The sequence below is a fragment of the Monodelphis domestica genome, chromosome 3 (assembly GCF_027887165.1).
Source record: "Monodelphis domestica isolate mMonDom1 chromosome 3, mMonDom1.pri, whole genome shotgun sequence".
Classification (NCBI taxonomy): Eukaryota; Metazoa; Chordata; class Mammalia; order Didelphimorphia; family Didelphidae; genus Monodelphis; species Monodelphis domestica.
In genome coordinates, this window is record NC_077229.1 from 75,479,400 (window position 1) to 75,491,852 (window position 12,453).

The 12,453-nt window shown below is 49.1% G+C and overlaps 1 protein-coding gene across 1 annotated transcript in view; it reads left to right on the plus strand.

The window, feature by feature from the left end:
* Positions 1–11,219, plus strand: part of ONECUT3 (one cut homeobox 3) — a 51,561-nt gene extending 40,342 nt beyond the window's left edge. Inside the window, exon 2 of the mRNA XM_001371265.3 lies at positions 8,325–11,219. Within this exon, the coding sequence (XP_001371302.1) occupies positions 8,325–8,623 (299 nt within the window). The 3' untranslated portion in view covers positions 8,624–11,219. The remainder of the gene's footprint in view (positions 1–8,324) is intronic.
* The last annotated feature ends 1,234 nt before the right edge of the window (positions 11,220–12,453 follow it).

The window sequence follows — 12,453 nt, forward strand, 5'->3', positions numbered from 1 at the left end:
TATCACTCTTCTGCCTTGGAACCAATACATGGTATTGATTCTAAGACAGAAGATAAATACATAAATAATAAAGTACCAAAATAAGTAAATCCATGTTTCTCTGAACTCTGGGCTTTTCCTTCTTAAAATTTCATTCCACCTTATCTACATCTTTGTTGCAGCCAACTATAGCTAATCCTCACCAAGTTACTTTCCTTCCTCCCCAGTAAGATCAGTGCCCAGCTCCATATTATTCTCTTGAATCCCAAATCTAGGCATCTTTGAACATTGAACTTCCGTGATTTGTCTCTGGCCTACCTCAATCATGAACATACGTGGCCATTCCTCCCACTCCTCCACTTCCTCCACCTTCAACTCCACTGAATTTGTCCCTGGTGATGGGATTTCATCTATAGTAATAGTGATGGTAGTCATGGAAATGGGGATGGGGATGGGAATGAGCAGGTAGTAATGATGACAGTGATGATGGTGGTGGTGAAAAAGATGGAGATGGAGATGAGGCTGGTGATGGGGATAATGGTACGGTGTTATTATATTGGTGATTAAAAAAAATTTTACTTCTAAAAAAGCAAAAGAATCACCATGATTACAAATCTCAAATACATAAGGAGACACTGAGAGTTCATCCTCCATTCGTGTTTAAGACAGAATGGGGGGGGAAGCTAGGTGGCTCAGTGGATAGAGAAGTTCTGGGTTCTAATTTGGCCTCAGACACTTCCTAGATATATGACCCTGGGCAGGTCACTTAACCCCTATTACTTAACCCCCTTATTGCTCTTCTGTCTTGGAACTGATATTTAGCATGGATGCTAAGCCAGAAGTTAAGGGTTTGAAGAAAAGACAGAATGAGGAGAGATGAAAGCAAGAGAGATTGTGAATAGGCACAAGAAAGAACTTCCTCACCACCAGCAGAATAAAACATTGGAATAAGGTGATTATAAAAGGTTCAAACTTTGTTGTTATTGGAATAGGTAGTTATCTATCCAGGGTGTCTTGGACCACCACCTGCCTCAAAGTGGGTGAGTAGTGAGGTCTCTCCAAAAGACATCCTGGCATTGAAGCACCCTTTACCTCTCCTATTTCCAATGCCTTCCCTCTGTTCATTATTATCCTATTTAGAAACATATATATATATATACACATATATATATATAATCCTATGCATAGCCTTCTTTGTATATATTTATATATCATCTCTTCCATTAGATTGTAACCTCCCTGAGAGCAGGAACTATCTTTTGCCTCTTTTTGTTATTCCCACTGCTTACTACTGTGCCCAGAACATAGAGGGAGCTTAATAAATGTTTACCTACTAATAGGTGACAGAGTAGGAATATATGATTGAGGGAGAGACTAGAGCAGGAAATTGATTAAGCAAATTGTCTTGAACCCAGGAAAACCTATTAGAACATGTGGTCTAATTCAGAAAAGAAGAGGCCAAGGAAGCTGGGAGTCATGTAGTGCCACTGAGAGAGAATCACTGATCTCTGCACATCCAGCTGCTGGGAGTAGCAAAGGGCACCTAGGGAAGCTGCTGTAGGGAGCCATGGGTGATGGTCAGGATGAAAAGGCTCCCTCAGGCAGGGTGCTCACTCCCTCTTGTAAATAGCTCTGACTTGAGCCAGTATTGATTTTGGTTCCAAGGAGCTGTAATTAGATTGAACGGGAGAAATGGGGGGAGGGAGGGGAGAATGGGCCGATTTAGCTGTATCAGCAGGAAAAGAAGTTTTTTATGACTCTGGTTTGCTGAGGCCCCTCTCTGAATTCCTCCAGCTCCTGGGAAGCCCACCAGGGCAGCCTTGAGTCAGGGGGAAGAAGGAACCCTACATTGGCAGGCACGACCAAGATGGGGATACTCAGAATCACAAGATGTCAGTTAGAAAAGACCCCAGCCACTAGCTTCCTTACTTCACCTCCATCACTCCCCATCACCACCTTCATTATCTCCAAATCTGTGGGTATTTCCTGGATACAACATCTAAATGGTGGTCCATTCTGACTGGAGACCCTAAAGAAGGAAGAGTCTTCTAAAGCATCCCATTCCACTTATGGACAGCTCTGATGAAATGGAAAATTTCCCATCAACCCTAAATCTGTCTTTTTTTTTTAACCCTTATCTTCCATCTTAGAATCAATACTATGTATTGGTTAGGGCCATAAAGGCTAGGCAATGGGGGTTAAGTGACTTGCTCAGGGTCACACAGCTAGGAAGTATCTGAGATCAGATTTAAATCCAGGACCTCCCATCTACTGAGTCATCTAGCTGCCCCGTAACCTACCTTTTTGTAGCTTCAACTCACCCAGTTCTTCTCTTGGGACCAAAGAGAATAAGTCCAGTAGCACCTTCTACTTGGCAGCCCTTCCAGTTCTCCGGGATGCTAATCATAGTTGCCCTAGGTCTCTTCTCCAAACAAAGCATCCCCTTTATTCAGCAAATGGATTTCCTATCGTATAATTTGGAAACCCTTCACATCCCCAGTCATCCTCCTCTGCATGCACCCTGCCCTTAGTTTATTAATTACTTCCTCCTGAGCTCACAGACTTTTGAAGTACTCTAGTTGGGGAATGACCAGGGCAAGGACAGACAGACCTCCTAAGTCCTGGGATGTTTGACCTCTCAGTGAAGCTCAAGATCCCAATTCACTGCCTTGGCTGTTGTATATTAATTACATTATTAATTCATATTAAACATACAACCCACTACCACTCATAAGCTGTCCTCCTCACCGAGATTCATTGGCTCCATCCATCCCATCACTACCCAAGACCAGGCTATTCTTGGCATCCAAATGACACGGTATCTGACTCAAAGCCATTTGGAACTATGACAAGTTAGTCCGAGGCAATTATGGGAAATGGTGACAATTGGCATGGTGCCACCAATGCCAGGACATTGGCACATTGGGACACAAGCAGTGCCATGAAAGCATTGGCATTTGAGGCACTGATGTTACCACACTGACTTTAACTTTGTATCCCAATAGTGGTTGTCATAAGGATGATGAGAGTGGTGAGAGGGAGACAATGGCTATGAGGATGGGGCTAGAGGTAATGGTGAAGGTGGTGGTGTCAATGGGAAAGGTGATGGTAATGAAGATGGAGATGGTGAGGGTGGTGACAAAGGTGGAAATAATTAGGATGGGGGGCAGAAGGAATGGAACAAGCATTTTTATTAAGCATCTGCAATGTGTTGGGAACTGTGATAAGTGTTTTGCAATTTTTATCTTATTTTATCCTCATAACACCTCTGGCAGGTAGATGGTGTTTTTATACCCATTTTACAGTTGAGAAGACTGAAGCAGGTTAAGTAATTTGCCTAGGATCCCACAGCTGGCAAGTGTCTGAATCCAGATTTTAACTTGGGTCTTCCTGATTCCAGGCCCAGGGCTTTATCCTACTGCACCATATAGCTGTCTAACACTGATGACACCCAAGACTTTAGTGGTGGTGGTGGAGATATGGATGGCGGTACAACATGATATAGAAGATAGGGAAGTGGTCTTAGAGTCAGGAAAACTTGAGTTCACTTCTTACCTTAGATACTTACAAGCTATATGTCTCCAAATAAGTCTCTTGACCTCTCTGAGCCTCAGTTTTCCTCATCTTTAAAATGGGGACAATAATTGGACTTAATCTGTAGGTTGTAAGACTCAACATCAACAATGAAATCATATACATAAAGCTCTTGGTGAACATGTACTGATTTGGGACAGAACCAGTAATGTCATTGGCATAGGGAACTTCCAACTGAGAAAATTCTTTGTGTCTGTGGAGATCAGATAGTTCCCTGTAAGTTATAGTCTTAGAAAATTCCCTGGAGCACTAAGAGATTACTGACTTGTCCAGGATCACCCACAACATGTCAGAAGTGGGACTTGAACACAGGACTTCAGGGCCATTTCTCTATCCATGATACCATGGGTTTTTAAATTTTAATATTAAAACAGAAGGTAAAGCAGAGGGGATTTTTTTAAAAGTACTTATTATTACTGTCTATTAGTAGGCACTGAACTGGGGACCCAAAAACAAAAATGTCACAGACCCAACTCTCAAGGGGCTGCCACTCTATTGGGGATCCCCACAACCTGTGTGCAAATCAGTAAATACATCATATTTATACAGAGTTGTATCTTGGGAGAGAGAAAAGATATTAACACCTGAGAGACCCTTTTCCAGAGCCCTGGAAGAAGCTAGAGCTCAAAAGGAGGGGGAAGCATGCCAGAGCTGGCAGACAATCTGGAAAAGGGCTTGGAGAGGGTAGATGGAATGTGGAAAGGAGCCTCAGATACCTACTAGTTGTGTGAACTTTGGCCAGTGACTCTCTTAACCCTTACTTTCCATCTTAGAATCAATATTATGTCTTAAGGGCTTCTCAGGATCTGACATTTCATTTTCTAATGGCCCTTCCAGTTCTGACATTCCATATTCTTTTTTCAAACCCTTACCTTCTGTTTCAGAATCAATACTATGATTGGTTCCAAGGCAAAAGAGTGGCAAGGGCTCAGCAATGGGGGGGCCAAGTGACTTGTCCAGGGTCACACAGCTAGGAAGTATCTGAGGCCAGATCTGAACCCAGGACCTCCCATCTCTAGGCCTGGCTACCAACCCAATGAGTCTCCTAGCTTCCCTCAACCCTTTGGCAAGTAAGGTCACGTCTATCTGCCTTGGTTTCCCCATCTATAAATGGGAATAATAATAACATTTACCCTCAGGGTTGTTGTGAGGATAGGTTATTATTTGTAATGCACTTTGCAAATATTTAAAATGCTATATAAAAGTGACGATGATGATGACAATGAAATGATGATGATGATATAGTAAGCCAGGAATAGCAAGCCAGTTTGGCTAGAGTCCAAAGTACGTAAAGGGGAGCAATGTGCAATCTGCCTAGAAAGGTGGACCACAGCCTGACTTGGGAAAGGTTTTTAATCAACAATTGAAGGAGTTTGCATTTGATCCTAGAAGCAATAGGGAGCTATAGCTTCTTGAGGAGGGAAGTGATATGGTCAAACACACTTTAGGGATATCTACTTGGCAACTGATGGAGGGTGGATTAGAGAAGGGAGAAACTTGGAGAAGGGACCCCAATGAGGAGGATACTGCCATAAAACAGGTCAGAGATGACCTAAATTTGGGTTGGTTGGTTGTTGTCTTTTATATTCAAAGAAGACCATGTTGGAGCGAATGTACAGTATGTCAGACTGTGTCTGATCAGATAGATCAGTACAAGCTTGGAAGGTGCTACCACAGGCCAGGCATAAAGAGCCTGCATGGCCAGTTGGGATGGAGATTAAATTAGGGAGGTAGCCTGCTGAACAGAGAGAAGGGAATGAACATGAGAGATTGTATCTGCATTGTGTAATGAGAGCCACCATGTTGAGATCTGGTGCTACGATGCCAGGTCAATGGCATGGCCATCTCCTCAGCATCCCAGCCTTTCCCCAAGCTGAGAAGGCATCCCCAGTCTTCCAGCCTGCAGGAGGTCAGGGAAGTGGGTATCCTTAGAGGGCCTTGACTGCAGGATGGCCTCCTCTCTGGCTCTGACTCTGTGGGCAGGGTAGTGACATCTAGGGCCCCAGAGGCATTTCCACCTACAGAATGATCACTGAGAAAGATGGTGCAGTGGGTGGGGGCTGTCTCCAGCATCCTTCCCATCTCCTACCCCCAATGAAGACCTTCACAGCCTCCATTCCATCCCTTCTCCCTTTCTACTTCCCCAAGGTGACAAGAGGCTCTTCTCATTCAATCATCCTGCCCTCTCAGCCCTCAGCACCCCTCTCCACACCCCCTATGTAAATGTGAGGCAGCCAGTCACAGCCAGAAAACTGCCTAAGTGTCAGCCATCACTAAACAGGCTGGTCACTTCTTTCTGAGGCACTGCCTCCTTTAGAAGGTTTAGTAAGTCTTACAGCAATTATAGAAATAGAAAGCCTCACGATTATTTATATTGTGATTATTATAATAAATAAATGTGTCAAATGTTCTTAATGGGGAAAGGCTAACCCTAAAGCCCTCCTTGGCAGAAGTGGTGTTTTCACGGGAGGGGGGGAAGAGGGGGGCTTCTGGAGGCAATACCCATTTTTGCTGTCCAATCATGGTGGGGAGGTGGGGGGGGACAGAGGGACTTCTATAGAAAATGGGAAAGTGAGGGAGGGGGGCTGGAAGAGCAGGGCAGAGAAGGGAGGAGGGGAAGAATCTGGGGGGGATGGAGTGGGGTGGGCAGCACAAGCCCTTAAATACCACCAAAATCCAATCACAACATTCCTTTTGTTTGTTTCTTTTGCAAGCATCTGATGCCCATAGGGTAGGTCTTGCCCTGTGCCCTCTCTCCCTTGTTGCCTTTCCCCAAACCCCTGGTCCCTGTGGGGAGGTTCACCCTCAAAGGAGAGGACCCCCCAATGGAGGGGTGGGTCACTGGGACAAGGGGTTCAGGCCCCAAACTTTCCAAAATGTGTCCATCCTGTGGCTCTCAGCTCAGGAGACTTCAATGGGGGGGGGGGGTGAGGGTGGTCCCTTTCCCGGGTCCCAGCTCAGGGAGCTCCATGGGGGAAGATTCATCCTTGGCTATAAGTTCAAAGGACCCTTTGGGGATAAAAAGGAGATCCTAGACTTGGGGCTCAGTTCAAGAGACCTGTGGGGACAAGGGGGAGATACTGTTGTTAGGCTTTAGCTCAGGAGACATCATGAGGATGGAGGAACTTGGGAAGGCAAAGGAGTAGTACACTTTGGCTCTCAATTCAGGGGATCCCATGAGAGTGGGAAGGAGGGAAGGTCCAGGGCTGGCTCTCAGCTCAAAGGGACACCATTTGGGTTGGGAAGTGATACAGACTGAATTCTCAGTCAACCCTTGGGGTTGAGAATTTGGAGGTGTGGGTGGGTTAGAATTAGGGTCAAGAAATTTCATTCCTAGAGAAGAAGTAAGCTTTTCTCCCGGTTAGTATCAGTGCTCCCAAGGTTGACAAGACTCCTCCATACCCCAAAATACGTCTGCCCCAGGAAGGAGGGTGGTAATCGGGGAGAAGGCTAATGAGATCCTGAATAGTGCTATGCTGAGAGGTTTGGCTCCAGTGTTTCTCCGAGGGGCTGAGGGTCAGAGTAAGCCTCAAGCTTTACTCCATGTAGAGGAGGGAAGTTCTCAGGCGGTAGAGAAGAATGTTCCCCTAAACATGGTGGGGGGCACAGGGAGCAGTTGGACCCCAGCCAGCCCAGGGAAAAATGTCGGGAATTGAGGAGGGGCCCCACCAGCCTTCTCATCTGCACACGTCCCAAAGAAGGACCCTCCTCCCTTCATCCAGCCTTAGCTAGAGTCCGCCAGAGATCTGAGAGCTGTGGGGTCAGAAACCCAGGAAAGGAAGCGAGGCTCCTGGCAGGCTTCGCTACTTCAAGCCAGCCAGGGGCATTCAGGAGAGGTGTGGGAGGAAGCTGTTACTTCCTTGAATTTAGCTAGCCCCTACCCTGCAAGCCCGGCTTAGACTTAGTAAACCCTAGAAAGCAAGCGTGGGGCGGGGAGGAACGCACGATGATCCTAGGAAAGGGGCCGCCATGCCAAAGGGGCATCTGGAATGGGTAAAAGGAGAGGAGGGGGGGGGGGAAGCCTGGAGGGGAAGTTTACTCTACTGTCCTCGTTCTCTTTCTCTCTCCTCTGTCTGTCTACCTATATGTCACCGTCCCTTTGGCCACGCCCCCAACCTCGACCTTCATCTGTCTCTTGCTACATCTTATTCTCTATTTCTACCATTTTATAAATGCCCTCCGCCTGCTTCACTGTTTGTCTCTCCTTCATCTTGGTCTCTCCCCACCTTTTTTGACTCTCTTACTTGTCTTCTCTGACCTATCTCTCCCCGCGGGTCTGTCTCCTTTGTGGCTGGATTTGCTTCTTTCTGTGTTACTACTTTGTGTTTCTCCCTGTATGCGTTTTTCCCCGCCTCTTTGACTTCTCTCTACTTTTGATGCCTCTGTGTCTCCTGTCTCTTCTTATATCTCTCTACCTGTCTCTGCCTCTATCTTTCTCTGCATCCCTCTTTATCTCTTATCTGTGTTTGTCTCTCTTTTTCTATCCCTCTGTCTTTAACGCCTCTTTCTCTTCCCCCCTCCGTCCCTCTCTCTGTCTTTCCTCTCTTTTTTTCTTCCCTCTCTCTCTAACTCTGTCTCTCTTCCCTCACTTCCTCCTTCTCTGTCTCTGCCTCTATCTCTCTTCCTTCCCCCCACCCCCCCGGCTCTCTTCCCTCTGTTCTTGTCTGTCTCTCCCGGCCTCCCCTTCCCTGTCGGTCTGTCCCGTGTCACTATCTCGGTGCCGCCGCCTCCTCGGCCGGCCGGCCGCCCAGCTTGCAAGCGGAAGGAACAGGAGCAGCAGAAGGAGCGGACGCTGCAGCCCAAGAAACAGCGCCTGGTCTTCACGGACCTGCAGCGCCGCACGCTGATCGCCATCTTCAAAGAGAACAAGCGGCCGTCCAAGGAGATGCAGGTCACCATCTCGCAGCAGCTTGGTCTGGAGCTCAACACTGTCAGCAACTTCTTCATGAACGCGCGGCGCCGCTGCATGAACCGCTGGCAGGAGGAGCCCGGCGGCCCCGCCTCCGCCTCCGCCTCTGCAGCCGCTGCCGGCACCTTCTCCAAAGCATGAGCCCCGCCCCTGCCCTGCCCCCGGCCTCAGGCCCCGCCCCCGAGCGACCCTCTCTTTCCCCCCCTTCCTGGGGTGGACGATACCATCCCCACTCCTCTGGGGGGGGGGGTGATCGGACCCAGGCGGCTTCCCCTCCCCACGGCCCGGGCTCCTGGGAACGCCCCACTTTGGACATTGCCACCCCCTCCCCAATCCCTGAGGCACCCTTGGTCTCTCCCTCCACGGCTTGGCCGCTGGTACGTCTCCTCTGGTATTCCCACTGCCGGGCTATGGAGCAGGGTCCCAGTCCCCATCTCCCTTCCTGATTCCCGGGCACTGGGGATACTGTTTGCCGGGGGAGGAGGGGAACGGAACAGAGAGGAGTCCCAGCCGCCTTCCGTCGGCTCAAGATCCCCAGATCCCCATGCAGGTGAGATACGGGGAGGAAGGGATGGGACTGGACTGGGCCCGGAAGGGGCAAGGGTAGGGGTTCGACCACAGCGCGGCCCCGCGGACCCAGTCTGCCCCCCCATCCTATTCCCACTCTGGCTTAAGACACTCTTGGAGATCCACGGGTGGCCCACAGAGCCAGTGGGAATAAAGGCAGGGGATGGGGGAATGCGGCGGAATCCGAGGCCGACCTCTAGAAGGGAGGGTAAGGGGATGCACCCCAAGCCCAAGCGCACAAATGGGGTCCGTCCTTTAGGGTGCGAAGCCTCCCCCTACCCCTAGGACTCCTTCCAAAGAAATCTCCTTAACCAAAGGAAACATGTCCCTCTCCCACTTCGCGGAAGGATTGGGGGTCCCCGACCACCCTCCCCACCTCCAGTCAGGGTGTCCAGGGGACACTGAAGAAAACAAGCCTCACGGTGTCCCTTCCCCCAAAAGCGGGTCAAAAAGCACATAGTAGGAATACAAACCGGGTATTTAAAAAAAAAAAACCTTTAAAAATTAATACCCCCTCCCCCTTCCTTCTACCATTGCCTTCCTAAATCAAGGAAGGTGGAAAAGCCTCCCTGGGGCAACTTCCCTCAATCCCTACCACTCCTGGGGCCTGGGGCAGCCCTACTTTTTCTCATCTGACCCCTAAACCCAAGGTGGATACCAAAGCCCCCAAACTGGATTCCAGTGCACAGTCCAGGCAGGGCCAGGACTGCTCCCAACCCCACCCAAGAAAAACAAAACTCAGATCAAATGGCAACCTCACCCCACACCCCAGCACCCCTAATAAGGAGAGAACTGGTCCATCGGAGCCTGCAGACACCTGCTTTCCCCAGTGGCCAGAATTCGATGTGCCAAGATCAGCTACCTGCCTTAAACCCCAGCCTGGGCAGGGAGGGGCCCGCCTGGGGGTCAGTGTCCCATTCCCTCCTTCCTGAGTATCCTGGGGAGCAGGCCCAGCCACCCTCTCTCCTCCCCCAGGGCTCCTAGGCCCAGAGCTCTGGGCTGAGCTATCCTCCCCAGCTCTCCTTCCACCCTCCCTAAGTCTCCACAGCCCCTTAGAAAAGGGAGGTCTCTCTCCCAAGCTCCCAGAATCACCTCCACCCAGGCTGGAACTTCTGCCTGGAGCTGTTGTGGAAGGTAGAATGGAGGGAGATGGGGAGGTGGTGTCTGTGAGCTCAAACATGAAGCGGGTATATTCCAGGTGCCCTCTTTCCCCACTGCCCAACACTCCCTCACTCTCAGCCCCATCTCCAGGTCCTGGTCACTTTACATCCCTATTTAGGCACCTTGATGGGGGGCAAGGAGGGGAGGGGGAGTCAGAGGAGAGACACACATGCAAAAAGTCAAATCTTCTGATACCACCGAGGGTTTGGGTCCTGCTGGTGTCACAGAGGGCTCCCTATGAACCTTTGGGGCTCTTTCTGCACCTCATCCCTGGAGAATGGGATGAAGTGGTGGCTACAGCTAGTCTTAGGGGGCAGGGAAAGAGCTAGAGGGACTGGCTGGAGATGGACACTCTCCTCTTCCCCAACAAAGCTATTTTTCTCTCCCTTTCCTCCTGTCCTCCCTTCCTCCCTCCCCTACAACGAGGAAACTGACTGAAGATGGTAGAATTCACTAGGTTTGTTTTGCCAAAATTGTGAATAGGGGCTAGGGAGGGAAAGGTGGAAGAGAAAGGGTTGAAATGAAGGGGAAAGCTACCTGGCCCACCTTGAGCTATTCCCTCTCCTCTGCTTCCCCCAACATGATCTTGTCTTGTGGTGGCGACAAAGCTGCGCTCTGGTGGCCAGCATCACCTCTACGGGTTCAAGGGCTTTGAGGCCAGAAAGAGACTCTTCCCTCCCCCCACCCTATGTCCCCCACTCCCCTTTCCAGACCCAGGGAGGGGATGCCCCAGCCCCAAGCGCCCTGAGAATGCAAAAGACATTTCTAATGAGATCCTCCTGCCCCATGCCCCTTACCCCTTACCCTTACCCCCAAGGTTAAGGCTACCTCACTGCATTCTCACTTCTGTGATTGGAGAAATCACGTCTGATACCAAAGATTTTGTTCCCCTCGTAGGAGCTGTGCTGGATGGACCTATTTCCCTCTGCCTTTGTAACAGATGCATCTGTACCCCCTTTCTGGGGCCCTGTTCTTGTCCTTAGGGCCCCCACCCCCAGAGAGAGAGAGAGGGAGAATGGAGAGAGAGAAGAGAGAGAGAGAGAGAGAGAGAGAGAGAGAGAGAGAGAGAGAGAGAGAGAGAGAGAGAGAGAGAGAGAGAGAGGAGAGGAGGATGGGTAGCGAGTTCGATTGAGTGCCTTCTTGTACCAAAGTTGTGTGTGGTCAGTTCTTGATGTCTGTGTTTTTTCATCCTAATCGACTCACTGTTACCTCAGCTTTTTAAGCAAGCGGATTTGAGAGATGCTTAGAACCTTTGGGTATTGGGACAGAAAGCAGATCTTCCCCCCTTCTTTTGCCCCAGCCAATTAGTCACCCTGAATCTCCCCCACTCTAGAAATTGGATTCTGGATCTCACTTCTTCCATCCTTCATCCCCAAAGGCCAGGCACCCAAGCCCAAACCACCCTTCCCTCTATTGATGCTCTTTTGTTGTCAATCTGCCTTCCCTTTGCCCTAGTGTCAGCATAAGGAGCCCAGCATAGTACAGCAGAAAGAAGAATGGACTGGAGACTCAGTGGACTTCGTTTAGTCCCACCTCTGCTATGACATGGGCAACTTGCTTGATTTCTTTGAGACTCAGTGAGAATACCTTGCATTCTGTAAAATGAGTTTCAAATCTTCTGTAATATTGTGAGGATAGAATAGTGAAAAGGGCAATTCAGCATTTTCTTAAAGGGTAAGTGGATCCCTTTAACACACATAACAGATTTTAGTGATCCGGGGCCCCTCTACTTTTCTTTCCCTGGCCCCTCCAGCTTTTTTTGGCCAAGACCTAATCCTTCCCTTGGAAAGAGCTAACAGCCTCTCTTAATTCCAGTTTTTCTCTCAGCCTCCAATTTTTCAAAGGGCACACTATTGGACAAATCATTTCCCCTCTCTGCATCTAATTTTTTTTTTTACTCTATAAGATGAGGGGATTATTAGACTTAGATGGTCTAGCTCAGACATTCTGTGTCCTAAACTTTCAGTGATAGTAAACATTCTGCTAGAAATTAGCTACTAGCTAGAGGCCTGAGCCGGTTTGACCAAGCCCAATAGTTCATTTGGGGTCTACTTTTCCCCATGCTCTGGGCCTTTTGAAGAAGACTCTTGACCCAAGGGAGCCAGGGAAACTGAAGGACCTCAGTCAGTTTCTCCTGAGTCTTAATTGGTTTCTGTCTTCAGTTTTTTACTATTTAGGCCAGACCCAACTAGCACAAGACATAGATCTTCCCCTCGGTCTTTGTTCCTGCCTAATTCCATGCC